The sequence below is a fragment of the Chenopodium album genome, chromosome 5 (genome assembly GCF_948465745.1).
Source record: "Chenopodium album chromosome 5, dcCheAlbu1.1, whole genome shotgun sequence".
Lineage (NCBI taxonomy): Eukaryota > Viridiplantae > Streptophyta > Magnoliopsida > Caryophyllales > Amaranthaceae > Chenopodium > Chenopodium album.
In genome coordinates, this window is record NC_137838.1 from 4,111,275 (window position 1) to 4,134,540 (window position 23,266).

Here is a 23,266-nt window from a genome sequence, read left to right on the forward strand (position 1 = left end):
CGGGTGATGGGTTTTGCGGGTGACGGGTGGATCGGGTGGAGCGGATGATTAATTCGGGTGGATGCGGGTGGAGCTCCATCCGACCCGAATTCGATCCGTTGCCATTCCTATTTCTAAGGAATTGTTTGGTTGACAACATAAAATAAGGGAAGTGAAAATTCATGGGATTTGAGAAATTGAGGAGTTGTTTGGTTGACACCAAAAGGCAAAAATGGGGGAAGTGGAAATTCATGGGAATTTCAACTTCCTACAAAACAAGGGAAGTAAATTACGTAGCCCTCCTTAGGTCAATCAAAATTCATGGGATTTCTAAATTTCCACATTACCAACCAAACAAATTTAGGATATTCCTAGGAATTTCATGAGGGAAATAACTTCCCATGAAATGTAATTTCCTATGGAAATTTAATTCCCATGTTAACCAAACAAGCCCTAAGTCTCTAATGCCACATAAGAGATTTTTTTTATTCAAATACTTACTTCAGTTACTTGTACAGTTGTACTGTACCATATATATATACTCCATGTACAACAATACAAAATTTACAACCCCAGATTTTCTGTCTCTTTCAATCTTAGTTCTTGTGCAAATAGTGTTTGCCAATAATATTACCTCCGCTACATATTATTTGCAACGATGTGAAATAAAATAAAGAGGAAAAATGTTTAATCGTTGTAAATAATATGTAATAGAGGTAATATTAAACACTAGGGCAGTAGGGCACTAGGGCTACCAATATACTCATATACTAGCATGATCTTTACCGTGTGACCCAGTTCATATGCTAGCATGTTGTTAATTAATTTTCCAAAAGCCATGTCAATGTCACACTTCTTTTCTTGCATCAATCACTGCAATCACAATCTTACATAATCAATGCATTCATTGTGCTACTTAACAACAGATCAAATAAGGGCTCCAAATTATTCCTTCGGCTTTTTTATGTCGAATTTCGTGAAAAATAAATATTTTAAATCTATTATTTTGCCTAATAGTAGAGCTGTCAAAAATTGACCCGATCCGAAATACCGATTCAACCCCGATTATTAACCGGGAATGACCGGACTTGAAAATGACCTAACCGGATTATAATCCGCAAATTATTAACTTGAATCGAACCCGACTTGAACCCGATAATGACCCGACTTGAAAATGACCCAACCTGATAATAACCGCAAATTATTGACTTGAACCAAACCCGAGAATGACCCGACCTGGTTCTAACCCGCAAAATATTGACTTAAACCGGATCCGGCTCGAACTTGAGAATTACCTTAACCCGTTAAAACCCGAATTAAACCCGACCTATTTTTCACCCGACCCAAATGTAACCTGACCTTTTATTAACCCGACCTAAACTCGATAAAAAGTATGATCCGACGTGACCCGACTCAAGCATGACCAAACCCAAACCCGACCCGCATAGGTTATGGAATTAATCTGAATTGACCCAACCCGAGTTGACCCGACCCAAACCCGACCCGTTTACCTGAAATGACAGCTCTACCCGAAACCTCCAAAATTTCTCAAAAAACGTGGATATTAGCCTTTATTTTTGGAATTTTAAGACTTTTTCCGCCCGGAAATAATAATTGGCGATATGTTAACCATGGTCCTTAACATCCTTCGGGAGTCCAATTGGCTAGGTGGAACCATCTAATTTGCCTTTAAACGACCAATTTACCAATTTACAACTTGCACCGATTTCATTAACTCAAGCCTACCACGAACATTTATGACAACATATAATGATCATATATGGTTCCAAACGGAATTATATGACCCCGAGATGTATCCCCTAAAATATCAATGCTTTTCGACACCAGGCCCTGAAACATTCGAAATTTCACAAAAAAGCCTGGATATAAGCCTTCAATTTTAGAATTTTTTGACTTTTTTCGTCCAGAAATAAAAATTTCCTATATGTTTACCATGGTCCCAAATACCCACCGGGAGTCCAATTGGGTGGGTGAAACCATCCAATTTGCCTTTAAACGACCAATTTATCGGTTTACAACTTGCACGGATTGAAGGAGTTATGTCTTCGTCGTGTGCAATTACTAGATATATAATTGGATCAAATTATGGAGATAATTAAGTTCGTACATTTGGGTCGTCGTTTTGCCATAGCTAGAGGTACTAACGATTTTTGGACTAGTAAAATAGCCCAAAGCCCAATTGGACGGATCCTATAAGGTCACACAAAGGGGCTAGATCGAGCATTAGAGGACGAGGCCCATCACGGGCCTCATCACTCTAGGTGGTCGGCCATATGGAGTGGACAAGGGAGTTTTGGGCTTCGTGCCCTAGTCTAATTATAATGAGATTATAAATAGACTAGGTGCCTAGGTTTGCAGCAAGTAAGCAATTAACTGATCAGTGTGATCAAACCCTAATTAGCAAACACAAAACCCAACCCCTCTCATAGTCCTCTCTCTCACGGCTCTCTCCTCCTCCTAGGCGCCGGTGGTGTGTCGTGGTGGTGGTGGTTCGTGCGGTGGTCGGTTTTCCGTAAAGGTGGTGATCGCGGTTCTCCTCAATCACTCGACCAATCTAGTATTGGTGGACGGCTCGTTCGAATCTCGTGGACTAAGTAGAGGAGCAACGCTTGGGGCTCTATTCTCTCCCTGATTTGCCTGTCGAATAGCTTCGTGGAATTCACGCGTCAAAGGTATGATTATGTGTCTTGTGTGTTATGCATGTGATTATTGGGATTGGTACTAGATTGAATATGATTCATGTTTATTTCCGCTGCGTAGTACCTATAAACCCCTACACGAATTTCATAAACTCAAGCCCACCACGAAGATTTATGACAACATATAATGATCATATATGGTTCCTAACGACATTATATGACCCCGAGATGTATCCCCTATAATTTCAAAACTTTTCGACACTGAGCCCCGAAACCTCTAAAATTTCTCAAAAACCATAGATATTAGCCTTCAAATTTGAAATTTTCGACTTTTTTCGCCGAGAAATAAAAATTACCGAAATATTTACCATGGTCCTTAACAACCTCTGGGAGGCTCATTGGGTGGGTGGAACTATCCAATTTGCCTTTAAACGACCAATTTACCGGTTTACAACTTGCACCGATTTCATTAACTCAAGCCTACCACGAACATTTATGACTACATATAATGATCATATATAGTTCCAAACGACATTATATGACCCCGAGATAGATGTATCCCCTAAAATATCAAGAATTTTCTACACTAAGCCCCGAAATCTACGAAAATTTTCAAAAAACGTGGATATTATCTTCAATTTTGGAATTTTTTGACTTTTTTTCGCTTGGAAATAAAAATTGCCGAAATGTTTACCATGGTCCTTAATATCCTCCGGGAGTCCATTTGGGTGGATGGAACTATCCAATTTGCCTTTAAACGACCAATTTACTGGTTTACAACTTGCACTGATTTCATTAATTCACACTTACCACGAACATTTATGACAACAAATTATGATCATATATGGTACCAAACAGCATTATCTGAGCCCAAGAAGTATCCCATATAATTTCAAGACTTTTCGACACCGGGCCCCGAAACCTCCCAAATTTTCTCAAAAAGTGTGGATATTAGTCTTCAATTTTAGAATTTTTTGACTTTTTTTGCCCACAAATAAAAATTGTCGAAATGTTTACCATGGTTCCTAATACCTTTCGTGAGTCCAATTGGCTGGGTGGAATCATCCTATTTGCCTATAAACGACCAATTTACCGGTTTACAACTTGCACCGATTTCATACATACAAGCCTACCACGAACATTTATGACAACAAATAATGATCATATATGGCTCCAAACGACATTATATGACCCCGAGATATATCCCCACAGAATTTCAAGACTTTTCGACACCGGGCCCCGAAACCTCCAAATTTCTCAAAAAACGTGGATATTATCTTCAATTTTGGAATTTTTTGACTTTTTTTCGCCCGAAAATAAAAATTGTCAAAATGTTTACCATGGTCCCTAATACCCTCCGGCAGTCCAATTAGGTTGGTGGAACCATCCAACTTGTCTTTAAATGTCCAATTTACCGGTTTACAACTTGCACGGATTTCGTCAACTCAAGCGTGCTACGAACATTTATGATAACATATAATGATCATATATGGTTCCAAACGACATTATATGACCCCGAGATGTATCCCCTAAAATATCAAGAATTTTCTACACTGGGCCCCGAAATCTCCAAAAAAATTTAAAAAACGTGGATATTAGCCTTTAATTTTGGATTTTTTTTTTGCTGGAAATAAAAATTACTGAAATGTTAACCATGTTCCCTAATACACTTCGGGAGTCCATTTGGGTGGTTAGAACTATCCAATTTGCCTTTAAATGACCAATTTACCGGTTTACGACTTGCACCGATTTCATTAATTCAAGCCTACCACGAACATTTATGACAACAAATAATGATCATATATGGTACCAAACGGCATTATATGAGCCCGAGATGTATCCCATAGAATTTTAAGACTTTTCGACACGGGGCCTCGCAGCCTCCCAAATTTCTCAAAAAACGTGGATATTAGTCTTCAATTTTGGAACTTTTTAACTTTTTTTCGCCCGGAAATAAAAATTGCTGAAATGTTTACCATGGTTCCTAATATTCTTCGGGAGTCCAATTGGGTGGGTGGAACCATCCTATTTGCCTTTAAACGACAAATTTATTGGTTTACAACTTGCATCGATTTCATTAATTCAAGCCTACCACGAACATTTATAACAACAAATAATGATCATATATGGTTACAAACGACATTATATAAGCCCGAGATGTATCTTCTAGAATTTTTTGACTTTTCGACACCGGGCCCCGAATCTATCTAAAATTTCTCAAAAAGTGTGGATATTAAGCCAATTTTGAAATATTTGAATTTTTTTTCGCTTGAAAATAAAAATTGTCGAAATGTTTACCATGATCCTTAATACTGTCCGGGAGTCCCATTGGGTGGGTGGAACCATCCAATTTGCAATTAAACGACCAATTTAACGGTTTACAACATGCACCGATTTCATTAACTCAAGCCTACCACGAATATTTATGACAGCAAATAATGATCATATATGGTTCTAAACTGCATTATATGACCCCAAGATTGACAGGGTAAAGTCGTATCCCCTAATCAAAAGTAATTCATAAATCCTCTAACTAATGTAGATAGGGAAGTAGGGTCGAATCCACAGAGAAACGAGTCTTCCTATTCCTAATTAATTAATATACCTAGATTATAAAGTAACCAAAATATAATGATCGAAGGAAACTAAACTACGAAGAGTAAAAGTGGGAAAGAATAAAAGTAGGAGGAAAAACAATGAATAAAAGGCCTAGGGCATAGGTTCACCAATAAATAATATTCCAGGGTAAAACATAATAATCAATCATCAATGCATACATTAATCAGATCATAAAGAGCTTTCGCTACGTATTACAATCACACAATTAATTTACCGGTATTAAATCTCATCTTTCGAATCTCGACTTAACCATTTATAAATTAACCTGCCTATTGCAACTAGACCTAAACATCAATTCTCATCTGTCAAATCTCGAATCAATATTGTTAAACTCATACATAAAAGATCTGCGCAAATCTAGTCACAGAGCATTAAATCAATCAATAGGAAATTAATCTAGCATTGACAATTAATAACAATAAATTACCCCTTCATATTATTTATGGATCCCCATAAACCCTAGAAAGAAAACTACTCAGACATAATTAAATATAAAATAAACAAAGCAATTAAAGGAGATATGATAAGGATCAAAGTAAAGAAAATAAGTAATAAGGAAGAGAAGAGATAGTACCAAAAGAAAGAAATATAAAATTGCATAAATTAAGAGTTTAGAGAGAGAAATAAGAGAGAGATAATTCTAAGAGTTTAATTAAGAGGAGAGAGAAATTAGAAAGAGAAAGAGAAAGAGAAAAACTAAAACTAAAAACAAAACTTAAAACAAATTATTTAAAAAGCTACCTATTCTAAAAGCTTCCACCCCCCCCCCCCCCCCCCCCCCCACATTAACTACGTACTACTACTCTTGTTTATAGGTAAGAAACCCACAAATCCCACTCCAAAAAAAATTCCAAAAGTGTGGGAACAAAGCTTAATCGAAGCCTATTAACCGCTTCAACACATATTGGGCTTCTTGAAACAAGGCCCAATCGGCTTATAGTAGCAACAGCAAGCACTCCCCTGGCCCCGGTCAGTTGGAGTTGGGCTTCAATGTTCAATTCTCTTTTGTTCTTGGACTTGGTGTTTTAGAGTTCATTAGCCCAAGTTTCTTCCCTTGTTTGGTCCGTAATAATAACTTGTAAACTCTTGGACCTCTTCATATATCGAGTCCTTAATCATCGAACCAAATTTAATTAGCTCGACCTTGGGCTTAAATATACGGTCATAAAATACGATAAAACTCCAATGTCTTCGTAGTGGTCTAATAAGCTCTGAAATTGTCACAATTCTGCAAATTCCTACAAAATAACATCAACACTACAAAAACACTAGAAAACGTATATTAGTAATAAAAATAGCTTCGTAGAGCTCAAATAAGCATAAATATGACTGTGGGACGGGGAATAAAAATATATATATAATAGACTTATCAAAGATCTATCCCCTAGAATTTCAAGACTTTTCGACACCGGGCTCCGAAACCTCCAAAATTTCTCAAAAAGCGTGGATATTAAGCCTTCAATTTTGGAATTTTTTGACTTTTTTCGCCCGAAAAATAAAAATTGCCGAAATGTTTACCATGGTCCAATCCAATTAGGTTGGTGGAACCATCCAATTTGCCTTTAAACGGCTAATTTACCGGTTTACAATTAACTTCCACGGATTTCGTCAACTCAAGCATGCTACGAACATTTATGACAACATATAATGATCATATATGGTTTCAAACGGGATTATAGGACCCCAATATGTATCCCCTAAAATATCAAGACTTTTCTACACAGGGCCCCGAAACCTCCAATTTTTTTCAAAAAACGTGGATATTACCCTTCAATTTTGGAATTTTTTGACTTTTTTTCGCCTGGAAATAAAAATTGCCGAAATGTTTACCATGATCCTTAATTCCTTCTTTAAGTCCATTTGGGTGGGTTGAACCATCCAATTTGCCTTTAAAAGACCAATTTACCGATTTACAACTTGCACCAATTTCATTAGTTCAAGCTAATTATTTCCTTAAACGCAATTTAGACCACCTTATTATTGTTGATAAAAGCATTTTGTCTAGGGAGACCAAGTCGATCCAGGCCAGCAAAAGAAAGGAGCATCATCCTCAAATTTAAGAGTTAAATATAATATATATATTTGTTGTATGGTCAAAGGAGTTAATCATCTTCCTAAATTATAGACTATAGTTCCCTAGTTTATTGTCATCTATATTATAGTCAAAGGAAATAATTAGCTTGTTAAAAATGATAATTATCTATTTATACTTAGTTGAACCCGAATATGACCTGACATGGAAATGACTTGACCTGATTGTAACCTGCAAATTATTGACTTGAACATAACCTGACTTGAATCCGAGAATGACCCAACTTGGAAATGACCCAGCCTGATTATAACACGCAAATTATTGACTTGAACCGAACTTGACTTGAACCCGAGAATGACCCGACTTGGAAATGACCTAGCCTGATTATAACCCGCAAATTATTGACTTGAACTGAACTTGACTTGAACCCGAGAATGACCCAACTTGAAAATGACTCGTCCTGATTATAATCCGCAAATTATTGACTTGAACCGAACCCGACTCAAACCCGAGAATGACCCGACCTGATTTTAACCCGCAAATTATTGACTTGAACCGAACCCGACTCGAACCCGATAATAACCCTAACCCGTGTAACCCGAACTATTGTTCACCCGATCTGTTATTAACTCGACCTAAACCTGACCCAATCCCGATAAGAAGTGTGACCCGACGTGACTCTACTCAAGCATGACCCAACTCAAACCCAACCCGCATAGGTTATGGAATTAATCCGAATTGACCCGACCCAAACCAGACCTGTTTACCCGAATTGACAGCTTTATCTAGTAGGGACAACTCCTACAATGTGAACCCAACTCAAGGAAAAAAAAGAGGATTGATTCGAACTTTATTAAAATTACTATCAATACAAAGTATTAGTATTTGAAAAAACAATTTTAATATACGAAAATCAAAAGATTGTATAATTAATATAACCATTATTGTGCTCAATTACAAATTATATCCACCATAGAATAAATTGGCTCATCTCGATATTTTTCAACAATGAAAACTTTGACATTTTTAGGGTTTGCCACCAATTCAAGTGTTATATGCGTTGAATGAGTGACATCAAATAAGTCTCATAGTTACCTTTTCTTCTAAGGGATCTCTTATCTCATGACCTATCTCATGACCTATCTTTCGCCTTATATTCATTCCCCATCATACATTGTTACATCTTGGTGGACAACTTCACCAATTTTTTCAAACTCAACTTTGATAATTTGGTTCCTTTACTCAACGAACAGCACCAAGAGTAATCATCAGAAACATTTATGAAACCCACATTAAGTAAGGCATGCACCTTTAACCCCAGCAACCTCAAAAATATTCGCAGCGGCAGATTCTATAACTTTTCATAAAGGGGTCAAACTAGCACTTTAACAAGCTTTATTAAACAAATTCAGATTTCGGCAGATGATAATCTACAACCATTAATCCAATCAAAGGCATTTGGTTAGTCCTCACGTTATCGAAGACACGTTCTATCTCCTCACTCACAGTTTGAAATTTGGAGACAGTGAGGGATAGCTTAAAATAATTAAAACTCCCCTCCCAATTCCAAGTGATCATGTGATCGATTCTTATCACCCGCCTTTGTGACTCTCTAAACACACACACACACAAAATGGAGATTTGGAGTATTTTTCATAGCTGTAGGGAGGTAAATTGCATCGTTAGCGTAGTTCATTTATTTATTAAATTTATTGAATAAGTATGAATATTGTTTGTAATAACCCTTTTTGTTTTTACTAGGTTCTTGCCAAAAAAAAAACTAAGTTGGGTACTTAAACAATTTCTCCAAACCCGACCCGACCCATAATCAGCTCTAAAATTATCAATTTATCCAACCTCCAAAAGGCCCAAATCAAATCATCAATATAATATCTGTTCAAAAAAAAAAAAAAAAAAAAAAAATCATCAATATAATATCCAAAATTACAAAATCACGCTTCCTCCAATTATTGAAGGGCAAATTTGCAATTTCATATTACCAAAAATGGCTTCCTCTCATTCAATTCAGTATTCATGAACCTTGCGCTGAAACCTGTGTGTTTCTCTCTCCTCCACTCTCTCCTCCACTCTCTCCCTATCTCTAACTTTCTCTCTCTAAACCTGAGATTCGGTCTTCATCAATTTCACAGCAAAAAACCCTAAATTTTCTGGGTTGAGTTACGAGTAGAGAGAAAAAATGCAAAGAAAAGGATCAAATCAAAGGTTATCATCATCAAGTAGCAGTAATAATACGCTGCTTCGATCTCGAATTTCATTTCTTATGCTCACCATGTTAGCCACCATTGCTTCCTTCTATGTCGCTGGAAGGTTCGTCATTTCTTTGATTTCATTTGCTTTTTGCTGTATCTTTTTTCGATTCTATTGTTTTGATTTTTATTTGATTTTTGTTTGGTGATGACTGTTTTATTAATTTTTTGGATGATCGATTGTTAATGTGATTGGAAATTGAATTAGATCGTATATTCAAGAGCATGATGCGCATCGTATTACTGAATGCTGAAACTGAAAGAACATATTTGATCTTTGTTTTGCATAATTTGCAGTAGAGTAGTTGGGAAATGTAGATTTTAGGCTATTACTAGAAAAATTACTGAAATTAGAGAATTTATTTTGTAAATGTGGTGTGATCGTCTAGTTTGATTATAAGTTGAACATTTGTAATGTTTCTAAAAATCAATTTGAAGTTTTGAACATTTGTTAAATGAACTTGCATATAGTGATTTGTACACAATGAATCCGAATGATGTACACAATGAATCACTGTTACATGGGCGCATTATACTCCCTCGGATTCTAAATAATGGGTCACATTTCTAATCGTGTTTTGGTTTTTCCGAAATACTATCCAGTCTCTAACTTGAGTTTAGAGAACTTAAAGCTTGTCTGAATTACCTTGAGGATTATCTTAAAAAAAGAGTACCTTGTGATATGGTAAGGTTGGAGTGTGGTCTATTATATAGGGGTGAAGGGAGCATAGTATGCTTCAGGGGTAAAAAGGGAACTCTTTTCAAGTTCCACAGTTTGTACAGGGGTGTATATGAAGTGTAACACCATCTTCGTGTAATCGGCTTAACTAATGAATATGTTTTATAAATTAAGCACTTTTGCTAAGTGGTCACTTTCCTTGAAAGGGGTTTTATCAAAAAAAATTCTTTCAACAAATATAGGCTTTAAAGTCGTGGTGTGAAAAAGAATACTCTTTTTGATTGGAGAGAAGTTGAATTCTTCTGAAGGTTGAAAATAAGTCAGTTTCTCTTCGGGAGAAGAAAAGTTTTTGTATTCATAATCCTTCTTAAATGCTGAATGAATGCGTCCAAAGTCCCCAAACGAATTGTAGAATGTAGGCTATGTCCAGGTCAGCTCATCTAAGCAAATATCTGCTTGTTTAAGAAACAATCAGATTATGTCACACTCAAATCTTTTATTTGTGTTTACTTATTGGCTTATCGCTGCATATATTTAATTTTTAAAAATTATGAAAATGTCATGTTTGGAATGTACACATTAATCTAAAGACATTTCAGCTGGTAATATTCTATCTTAAGGATTATTGTACAAATAAAGTCAAAGTTTAGTGAAATTTGGAAATTAGATCAGATGAGAATAATTCGATATAGATCAGGTGAATTGAACATGGCCGTAGTTGTAATACTTGGCCAAAGTAAGATTCTAATAACTATGTTGATGTATCTGTAAGATAAAGGCTAAGAGAAGATGTCGCTAATAGTAAGGAGAGTATGTCACTCTTCCAATCGGATGAGACATTAGTAGTTAATTCTTTGATTTTGTGGTTTTAGTTTTTGATATAGATCAGGTGAATTGAACATGGCCGTAGTTGTAATACTTGACCAAAGTAAGATTCTAATAATTAAGTTGATGTATCTGTAAGATAAAGGCCAAGAGAAGATGTCGCTAATAGAAATTAGGAGAGTATGTCACTCTTCCAATCGGATGAGACATTAGTAGTTAACTCTTTGATTTTGTGGTTTTAGTTATTGATATTAACTTTTTAAGTTTTTATGGTTTGATCCACGTTGAGTAACTGTTTTTGTGACAGGTTGTGGCAGGATGCACAGAATAGGGTTTATATCATTAATGAGCTTGACAAAATAACAGGTCAAGTAAGTTTAATACTCTGTACAATTTATTTACTTTTTGTAGAACAATTTATATACCTCGTATTTATGTGCTTAGGCTATATATCATGCAGGAGAGTGATTATTGGTGCAAATTTGTGCACAAATGAACTATCCTAGCCAGTAACAGGATCCATATGTGCTGGTGGTTAGTAGTAATAGTAAATGTAGTCTTATTGCCAATTAGCTACTTGTAGTGTAATTGATTTCCATAGTACTTTCTTCTGCATCATCTCTATATCTGAAATTAAGGTATTGCAGTACCTGATGGTTCTTCCTGCTCTGATCTCCCGTGTAAATGGAATTATCGTCTGTCTCTCATTTGTGCAAGATATATAATTGGATGAATGTGCTTCTTTTGACAGGGGCGAAGTGCCATTTCAGTTGATGATTCACTGAAAGTCATAGCCTGCAGGTAATTTATATTTATCTTGGCCTTACAAGATTTAACTTTATCTTATTGTGAATAAAATTTCGTTTTCAAGTTTCAAAATTAAAAGGTCTGGTTGTCAGGGAACAGCAGAAGAAACTCTCAGCTCTTCAGATGGAATTGGCTGCTGCTAAAGAAGAAGGTTTTGTTCCAAAACATTATGGGATTGACAAGGATAAACCTAAAAAAAGGCCACTGGTTTTAATAGGGATATTGACAAGTTTTGGCCGCAAAAATAAGAGAGATGCGGTTCGTAAGGCATGGATGGGAACAGGTAAAAGTGGAGTTTCCGTCTTTTCTTGCTTCTTCATTTGAAGAGGTGATTTATTTGGTACCTCAGCTTTCATGTAAGATATTATGTGAACATTAGTTGTTAACATAATAGGAATATTTCAAGTGGAATGTTATATTAAGGTCCTGAGATTGGGGTTATGATTTTAACTATTAGAGTGATTGGTATCGGAACTAAAGCCAATGGTGGGTGCATAATAAAATAGTATATGAATTAATCTACTAGGAGAGGCTTAGTGCTTGATATAAAATTCACCTCAAAATGATTGCCTGCTTGCTATCTTCTGTTGAAATCATGGTCCACTTATATCTTTAATCTTACAACATATGTTTAATATATTGGCCTTGATTTTATTTCAGTATGCTATTAGCTTCACTATGATAAATTGAATATTTCTTCCTTTGGGATGTCGTAATTTCTTTCTTGACTTTTTTCTTGGCTGATTAATGCAATGTTGTATAGGTGCTGCTTTGAAGAAGATGGAGAATGAGAATGGAATTGTTGCTCGGTTTGTCATTGGAAGAAGGTGTTCACTTGTTCAATCTTTTTCTTATGTGATTTGTCAATGATTGGTAAAGAACTGATTTGATTGTTTTTTTTTATTATTATTTTTTTATTTTTATGTTTGCAGTGAAAATCGTGGAGATAGTCTAGACTTGGAGATTGACATTGAGAACAGGCAGAACAATGATTTCATTATCCTTGTATGTATCTGACATTTAGATAATTAAATTCCTTTTCCATTCCCTTATGTATGATTACTCTTATGTTTAGCTTTCTGGTGTTGCACTATTGTTACTTTTTTTTTTTAATACCTCATTATTAGATTATCACAAAATATTGAGTGGATTATCAGGGAAGAGGGGGGTGGGAGGGCGGAACCAAATGATAAAATTCATAATGGCAGTAATGAGAATGTTGCTGTGTCATAATGACCATGGTCCATCTTTATAGCAAGCATACCTAGAAGAATAAAATTGAACCACTTATAAGGTGTATGTTATATGTTACTTGTCTAATTGATTCAGATGTTCTGAAAAGAATTATGTCCTGTAGTAAACATTATTTGCTCTATTTCTTGTTAGTGCCATGCTTGGTATAAGAAAATTGAAATTGGGGGAAACAGAATTGATTAGGGACTAGATTAAGGGGTAGTAAATATGTGGAGATGGTGGTTATTTAAAGTTAGCACTGGGTGAGTGGGTGGAGGAACCTATTACCCCTATCTGGCAGTAAATTAATATTCTAAGATGTGGCAGGGGAACCTATCATGCCTGTTTGGGGTGATCTATCATCCTTTTCAACCATTTTAAATAGCATGGCCTAAGTAGCACATAACTTGTATATATGTGAACAACCTTATTACCTTTCTTGGATATTATTGATTTGGATTTTACACTTCATGTTTACAGAATGACCATGTGGAGACTTCTGCACAGCTACCAAAAAAGACAATGTATTTTTTCGCTTATGCTTCCAATTGGGAAGCAGAGTTTTACGCAAAGGTCAATGATGACGTGTATGTTAATGTTGGTAAGTGTATATGACCCTACCATCCCCACCCCCTTTCCCTCCCAAAATGTGTGAAAATGTGCCTGTTGAAGCTGTCTCTGTTTTTATTTGACAGTGCCAATTTTTTACTTACTGAATTGCACATTAGTAGCCATGGTTCTGTTTATAACTTGGACCTTAGCTTTGTTCTTCATTGAGCAAGCATTTCCGATCCCATAATTCAGTTTTGGAAGGTCAAGGACTGGTTATACTCATGATCAAAGATGCCTGAAGGTTATAACTTGACTTGATTTTCTCGAGACAAATGTAAAGGGAGTCCCTCGAGATCATTTTGTTATTTGTATAGAGTTTTAGAGCCCAAATTTATTCTTTCGTATTTTAGTTTACTCTTTTATCTTGGTGAAATTGAAAATACACGTTCAGATTTTTTTCTTCGCTTTTGGTCATTTAGTTGGTAAATTATAAATAACTTTTCACAAATGAGTTTTCCTTCTTAGTAGTTTTGTTGACCTTGTTGAATGATTTGCATGTTAAATCATGTATATTTTGAAAGCATGATAAATGATTTTTTTTTTTTTTATTTTTTTTAATAAATAAATAAGTAAACCACCATCCTATATTGTTTAGGTCCTTGGTTCTATTACTCCCATATTTCACCTAAACTTCCCCTGAATCAGATTTTCTAATCAGTATTTGTAACTTCCTTCTTTACAGATGCTCTTGGAAATACTCTTGCAGCTCATGTGGATAAGCCTCGTGTTTATATGGGATGTATGAAGTCTGGTGAAGTTTTTTCTGAACCGTGAGTAAATCCAAAAGCATAGTATGATGAAAGCTGAACTATTTGAATATAACTTAATATTAAGATTTTATAAATGCTTGCTCTTCCAGGAATCAAAAATGGTATGAGCCAGAGTGGTGGAAATTTGGTGATGGAAAATCGTAAGTAAAGAAAATAGCTGAATTTCTTAGCTTGATAACTGGTTTGCAATTTAAGGAGAGAGGGGAACTTTATTACTTCTTATTCTTAAATATTCAGTTTAGCAGCCATTTCACTTCATTTACTGTGAAGCCTTGCTATATTTTTGCCTCTCCTCATGCTTGTCATCTTATGTCCAAACAGGTACTTTCGTCATGCTTCTGGTGAAATTTTTGTCATATCACATGCGCTTGCAAAGTTTGTCTCGATAAATAGGTGAGTCTGTTCTGTGTTTCTATTAGAGCTGTCAAAAGTTGACCCGACCCGAAATACCAACTCAAACACGATTATTAACCGACCCATCTGAATTCGAAAAAATGGTGACCCAAACCTGACCTGACCCGACTTGAAACCAACCCTAGACCCGAGTTGATCCGAGTATGTGAGACCCGAACCAACATGAATTGACCCGGAGATGACCCGACCCGAATGTAACTCTTTAATTATTGACTTGAACCGAACCCGACTTGAACAGAACCCGAAATTGAACCAAACCCGTTTTAACCCGTCAAAACCCGAATTTAAGCCGACTTGTTACTAACCTGACCTGAATTCAACCCGACCTGTTCCTAACCCGACCCGCATTTAACCCAACCTGCAACAAACCCGACCCAAAATCAACCTGACTTTTTATTGACTTGACCCAAATTCAACCCGACTTGTTATTGACCCAACCCGAAATTTACCAGACCTATTACTAACCCGACCCAAAAATTCAACCCGATTTGTTACTAACCCGACTCGAAATCAACACGACTTGTTATTGACTCGACCTAAATTCAACCCAAATTGTTCCTAACCCGATTTCAAATCACCTTACATGCAATTTAGACCACCTTATCATTGTTGATCAAAGTATTTTGTCTAGGGAGACTTAGTCGGTCCAAGCCAGCAAAAGAAAGGAGCATCATCCTCAAATTTAAGAGTTAAATATAGTATATATTTGTTGTATGGTCAAAGTGATAATTATCTTCCTAAATTATAGACTATAGTTCCCAAGTATATTGCCATATATATTATAGTAAAAGGAAATAATTAGCTTGATAAAAATGATAATTATCTATTTATAGTTAGTTGAACCCGAATATGACCTGACTTTAAAATGACCCGACCGGATTGTAACCTGCAAATAATTGACTTGAACATAACCCGACTTAAATCCGAGAATGACACGACTTGAAAATGACCTAACCTGATTATATCCCGCAAATTATTGACTTGAACCGAACCCTACTTGAACCCAAGAATGACCCGACTTGAAAATGACCCAACCTGATTATAACCCGCAAATTATTGACTTGAACCGAACCCGACTGCAACCCGAGACTGACCCGACCTGATTCTAACCCGCAAATTATTGTCTTAAACCGAACCCGACTCGAATCCAAGGATTACCCTAACCCATGAAAACCCGAATTAAACCCGACCTATTGTTCACTCGACCCAAATGTAACCCGACCCAAACCTGATAAAAGTATGACTCGACGTGACCCAACTCAAACATGACCAAACCCAAACCCTACCCGCATAGGTTATGGAATTAATCCGAATTCACCCGACACGAGTTGACCCGACCACTCTGACCGACTGAAACCCGATCTGTTTACTCGAATTGACAGCTCTACCCGAAACCTCCAAAATTTCCCAAAAAGTGTTGATATTAGCCTTCAATTTTGGAATTTTTTGACTTTTTTACCCGGAAATAAAAATTGCCAAAATGTTTACCATGGTCCCTAATACCCTCCAGAACCATCCAATTTGCCTTTAAACGACCAATTTATCAGTTTACTACTTGCACCGATATCATTAACTCAAGCCTATTACGAACATTTATGACAACATATAATGATCATTTATGGTTCCAAACAACATTATATGACCTCGAGATGTTTTTCCTAAAATATCAATGCTTTTCGACGCAGGACCTTAAAACATTCGAAAATTCACAAAAAGCATGGATATTAGCCATTAAATTTGGAATTTTTTTTTTACTTTTTTCGCCCGGATATAAAAATTGTTGAAATGTTTACTATGGTCCCTAATACCCTTCGGGAGTATAATTGGGTGGGTGAAACCGTCCAATTTGCCTTTAAACGACCAATTTATCGGTTTACAACTTGCACCGATTTTATTAACTCAAGCCTACCACGAACATTTATGACAACATATAATGATCATATATGGTTCAAAACGGCATTATATGATCCAAGAAGTATCCCCTAAAATCTCAATGCGTTTTGACACCGAGCCCTAAAACATTCGAAATTTCTCAAAAAGCGTGGATATTAGCCTTAATTTTGGAATTTTTGACTTATTTTAGTCCGGAAATAAAAATTTCCGAAAAGTTTGACTATTCCCTAATACCCTCTGAGCGTCGAATTAGGTGGGAGGAACTATCCAAGTTGCCTTTAAATGGTCAATTTATCGGTTTACAACTTGCACCAATTTCATTAACTCAAGTCTACCACGAAAATTTATGACAACAAATAATGATCATATATGATTCCAAACGACAATATATGACCCCAAGATGTATCCCCTAGAATTTCAAAACTTTTCGACACCTCCACAATTTCTCAAAAAGCGTGGATATTAGCTTTCACTTTTGAAACTTTTGACTTTTTTATTGCCTAGAAAAAAAATTTACCAAAATGTTAACCATGGTCCCTAATAACGTCCGGGAATCCCATTGGGTGGGTGGAACTATCCAATTTGCCTTTAAACGACCAATTTACTGGTTTACAACTTGCACCGAGTTCATTAACTCAAGCCTACCACGAACATTTATGACAACAAATAATGATCGTATATGGTTTCAAACGGTATTATATGACACCAAGATGTATCCCCTGGAATTTTAAAACTTTTCGACACCGTGCCCCGAAACGTCTTAAATTTCTAAAAAATGGTGGATATTAGTCTTCAATTTTGGAATTTTTTGACTTTTTTTCTACCGAAAATAAAAATTGCCGAAATATTTACCATGGTCCATAATACCTTTCGGGAGTCCAATTCGGTCGGTGGAACCATCTAATTTTCCTTTAAACGGCTAATTTACCGATTTACAACTCGCACCGATTTCATTAACTCAAGCCTACCGCGAACATTTATGACAATATATAATGATTATATATGATTCTAAACGGCATTATATGACCCCGAGATGTATCCTTTAAAATTTAGAAGCTTTTCGAAACTGGGCCTCGAAACCTTGGAAATTTCTCAAAAAGCGTGGATATTAGCCTTCAATTTTGGAATTTTTCGAATTTTTCGCCTGGAAATTAAAATTGCCGAAATGTTTACCATGCTCACTTATACCATCCGGAAGTCCAATTGGGTGGGTGGAACCATCCAATTTGCCTTTAAACGGCCAATTTACCGATTTACAACTTGCACCGATTTCTTAACTCAATCCTACCACAAACATTTATGACAACATATAATGATCATATATGGTTCAAAACGGCACTATATGACCCCGATATGTATCCCCTAGAATTTCAAGACTTTTCGACGCCAGGCCCCGAAACCTCCAAAATTTCTCAAAAATCGTGGATATTAGCCTTCAATTTTGGAATTTTTTGACTTTTTTTCACCCGAAAATAAAAATTGCCAAAATGTTTACCATGATCCCTAATACTGTCCGGAAGTCCCATTGGGTGGGTGTATCCATCCAATTTGCCTTTAAACAAGCAATTTACCGGTTTACAAATTGCACTCAAGCCTACCACGAACATCTATGACCACATATAATAATCATAAATGGTTTCAAACGGCATTTTATGACCCCAAGATGTATCTGCTAAAATTTAAAGGCTTTTGCCTTGAAACCTCCAAAATTTCTCAAAAAGCGTGGATCTTAAACTTCAATTTTGGAATTTTTTGACTTTTTTTCGCTTGTAAATAAAAATTGCTGAAATGTTTACCATGGTCCTTAATATCCATCCTCCGAGTGTGCAATTGGGTGGGAGGAACCAATCAATTTGTCTTTAAACGGTCAATTTACCGGTTTACAACTTGCACCAATTTTATTAACTCAAGCCTACTACGAACATTTATAACAACATATAATGATCATATATGGTTCCAAATGGCATTATATGACCCCCAAATGTATTCCTTAAAATATCAAGACTTTTGTATACTGGGCTTTGAAACCTCCAAAAATTTTCAAAAAACGTGGATCTTCAATTTTGGAATTTTTTGACTTTTTTTCGTCCGGAAGTAAAAATTGCCGAAATATTTACCATGATATCTAATACCCTCCGGTAGTCCGGGTGGATGGAACCATCCAATTTACCTTTAAACAGCCAATTTACCGATTTATAACTTGCACCGATTTCATTAACTCAAGCCTACCACAGACATTTATGTCAAAAATAATGATCATATATGGTTCCAAACGACATTATATGACCCCGAGATATATTCCCTAGAATCTCAAGGCTTTTCGATACCGGGCCGTAAAACCTCCAAAATTTCTCAAAAAGCATAGATATTAGCCTTTATTTTTGGAATTTTTAGACTTTTTTCGCCCGAAAATAATAGTTGCCGATATGTTTACCATGGTCTTTAATACCTTTTGGAAGTCCAATTGGGTGGGTGAAACCATCCGATTGCCTTTAAACGACCTATTTACCGGTTTAAAAACTTGCACTAATTTCATTAAATCAAACCTACCACGAACATTTATGACAACAAACAATGATCAAATATTGTTCCAAATGGCATTATATATCTCATATAATTTCAAGACTTTTCGTCACCGGCCCCGAATCTTCCAAAATTTCTCAAAAAGCGTGGATATTAGTCTTTAATTTAGGAATTTTTGACTTTTTTTTCGCCCGAAAATAAAAATTGCCGAAATGTTTACCATGATCCCTAATATTGTCCGGGAGTCCCATTGGGTGGGTAGAACCATCCAATTTGCCTTTAAACGACCAATTTACAGGTTTACAACTTGCACCGATTTCATTAACTCAAGTCTACCATGAACATTTATGACAACATATAATGATAATATATGGTTCCAAACGGCATTATATGACACTGAGATGTATCCTTTAAAATCTCAATGCTTTTCGACACCGGGCCCCTAAACATTCAAAATTTCTCTAAAATCGTGGATATTAGCCTTCAATTTTGAATTTTTTGACTTTTTTTCACCTGAAAATAAAAATTGTCGAAATGTTTACCATGGTCTCTAATAACCTCCGGGAGTCCTATTGGGTGGGTGGAACCATCCAATTTGCCTTTAAATGACCAATTTACGGTTTATAACTTGCACTGATTTCATTAATTCAAGCCTACCACGAATATTTATGACAACAAATAATGATCATATTTGGTTCCAAATGGCATTATATGACCCCGAGATGTAATCCCTAGAATTTCGAGACTGTTAGACATCGGGCCCCGAAACCTCCAAAATTTCTCAAAAAACGTGGATATTAGCCTTCAATTTTGGAATTTTTGACTTTTTTTCGTCCGGAAATAAAAATTGCCGAAATGGTTACCATGGTCTCTAATAACCTCCGGGTGTCCAATTGGGTGGGCAGAGCCATCCAATATGCCTTTAAATGACCAATTTACCGGTTTATAACTTGCACTGATTTTATTAATTCAAGCCTACCACGAATATTTATGACAACAAATAATGATCATATTTGGTTCCAAACGGCATTATATGACCCCGAGATGTATCCCCTAGAATTTCAAGACTTTTCGACACCGGCCAGAAACCTCTAAAATTTCTCAAAAAACGTGAATATTAGCCTTTAATTTTGGAATTTTGTTGACTTTTTTGCCCGGAAATAAAAATTGCCGAAATGTTTACCATGGTCCCTAATACCCCCGAGAGTCCAATTGGGTGTGTGGAACCATCCAATTTGCTTTAAACGGCCAATTTACCGATTTACAAGTTGTACAGATTTATCTGTTAACGACGGCCAATTTAATTAACTTGCACCGAACTCGACTTGAACCGAAATTGACCCAAACACGTTTTAGCTCATCAAAACCCGAATTTAACTCGAATTGTTACTAACCTTACCTGAATTCAATCCGACCCGTTTCTAACCCGACCCGAATTTAACTCAACCAGTTACAAACCCGACGTGAAACCAACCCGACTTGTTATTGACCTAACCCAAATTCAACCCGACTTGTTATTGACCTGACCCGAATTTTACCAGACCTATTACTTTCCCGACCCAAAAATTCAACCTGATCTGTTACTAACCCGACTCGAAATTAACACGACTTGTTATTGATCCGACCTAAAATTCAACCCAAATTGTTCCTGACCCAATTTCTAATCACCTTAAATGCAATTTAGACCACCTTATTATTGTTGATCAAAACATTTTGTCTAGGGAGACCAAGTCGGTTCAGGCCACCAAAAGAAAGGAGCATCATCCTCAAATTTAAGAGTTAAATATAGTATATATTTGTTTTATGGTCAAAGGAGTTAATTATCTTCCTAAATTATAGACTATAGTTCCCTAGTATATTGTCATATATATAATAGTCAAAGGAAATAATTAGCTTGATAAAAATGATAATTATCTATTTGTAGTTAGTTGAACCCGAATATGACCTGACTTGGAAATGACCCGTCCTGATTGTAACCTACAAATTATTGACTTGAACATAACTCAATTTGAATCCGAGAATGACCTGACTTGGATATGACCCAACCTGATTATAACCCGCAAATTATTGACTTGAACCCAAGAATGACCCGACTTGAAAATGACCCGACTTGATTTTAATCCGCAAATTATTGACTTGAACCGAACCCGACTCAAACCCTAGAATGACCGACCCTATTCTAACCTGCAAATTATTGACTTGAACCGAACCCGACTCGAACCCGAGATTTACCCTAACCCGTTTTAACCCATGAAAACCCGAATTAAACCCAACCTATTGTTCACCCGATTCGAATGTAACCCGACCTATTATTAACTCGACCTAAATCCGACCCAAATCCGATAAGAAGTATGACCCGATTCAAGCATGACCCAACCTTAACCCGACCCGCATAGGTTATGGAATTAATTCGAATTGACCCGACCCGAGTTGACCCGACCCACTCTTACCCGACCCGTTTACCCAAATTGACTGCTCTAGTTTCTACTTTCTGCATTGGTTGACATCAGGCCGGGAGGCTGAATTTTAGTTTCAGATCTACTGGGGACCCAATCTAAAAATCTTAATTGTCATTCCTTGTTACAATTGTAAATATGTGTGTAGTGCATACCATTTATCAGTCTACTTCATTGCCTTGGCAGATCTAAGCTCCGCACTTATGCACATGATGATGTCAGTGTTGGTTCCTGGTTTATTGGGCTCGATATCAAACACATTGACGAAAAAAAGTTTTGCTGTTCATCGTGGGCTTCAGGTCCCTCTCTCATTTCTCTCTCGTACACAACATGCAGACTACTTATATATGAGTATACATATTGACATTTATGCTTGCATATTAGTTTGATACCTAAGTCTTGGAATACCATTTACGACCTTGTATCTATATTACAATCAGTAAAATCCTGCAATACCAGCAATTATACAGTTTCGTGTAATTGTACCCTTGGAAAGCTGTCAACAATATTACATCCTTAAGTATATTAATGCTATCCTGATTTGATACTTAAGTCTCGGCATAACATTTATAACCTAGTATGTTTATTACCCTCTCAATTAAACTAAATGTAATTGTACCCTAGGAAAGCTGTCAACAAAATCAGAATCCTCATTTTTCTACCAATGTTATCCTGAAAATAATAGGTTTTGCATAAGCAGCCTCTATACTTTATTGACTTGTCAGGTATAAGGTCATCTGCACTCAAAGGCTCAAACCACATCTTGACCTTTGGACCTTTCATTTAGTTGTGGAACTCCCTGTAGATGCTGTCATATATTTTTTTTCATCACGAAGCAACCAGAATACTGAGAGTTTTAGATCAGATTTCATTGTCATTTTCACTTTCACTTTCACTTTCACTTTCACTTTTTAACAAGATGTTTGGTGCATACTTCCACTTCAAAGCCTCTCCAATATTACTGAACAAAGTTTCTCTGTATCAGGAGCTATTTGTGCAGGAGTTCGTTGAAGACTTCTAATTTTTTTTTACTGGTTGGAACCTCATGAAAACGGCTACTGATTTCTTCTGCATGAGCAAATCGTTTTTCTGTGTTCAAGAGCCATGCATGAATCCTGGGCCATACACAATACACCAAATCTCTTACTTTGCCTTCTGTACACTGTACTAGATACAGTCCTAGTAGATAGCTACAGATGAGTAGGAATAGGGAATGATAGCTAACCACAGCTCGCCTATACATACATCTTTAATACTGCAGAACTGACATTTTTAAGCATCTACTCTTCTCTCAGGAGTCAGTACAGTTATTCTAAAGAACAATCAGTTACCCGCGCTATAGTATTGTATTAGATGCGAGATCCTCTTTAAAAACTGAGTTCTGTGTATATATTTCATTGTTCTTGTGATGTTTACTAAATGCAAACTAATTTCTGGAATTACTGGATAGTTCAATGATACGATAAAATCTTCCCCAATTGCCCTTGTTTAACCTCT

The 23,266-nt window shown here is 36.2% G+C and overlaps 1 protein-coding gene across 1 annotated transcript; it reads left to right on the plus strand.

Moving 5' to 3' along the window:
- Window positions 1–9,371: 9,371 nt before the first annotated feature.
- On the plus strand, window positions 9,372–23,161 carry LOC145630113 (hydroxyproline O-galactosyltransferase HPGT1-like). The gene is made up of 12 exons (XM_081682353.1): window positions 9,372–9,618; window positions 11,369–11,432; window positions 11,813–11,862; window positions 11,961–12,151; window positions 12,632–12,695; window positions 12,801–12,873; window positions 13,582–13,702; window positions 14,396–14,483; window positions 14,573–14,623; window positions 14,805–14,876; window positions 21,956–22,068; window positions 22,755–23,161. Exons 1-12 carry the CDS (start codon window positions 9,488–9,490, stop codon window positions 22,778–22,780), a joined length of 1,044 nt encoding a protein of 347 aa, XP_081538479.1. The 5' UTR covers window positions 9,372–9,487; the 3' UTR covers window positions 22,781–23,161.
- The last annotated feature ends 105 nt before the right edge of the window (window positions 23,162–23,266 follow it).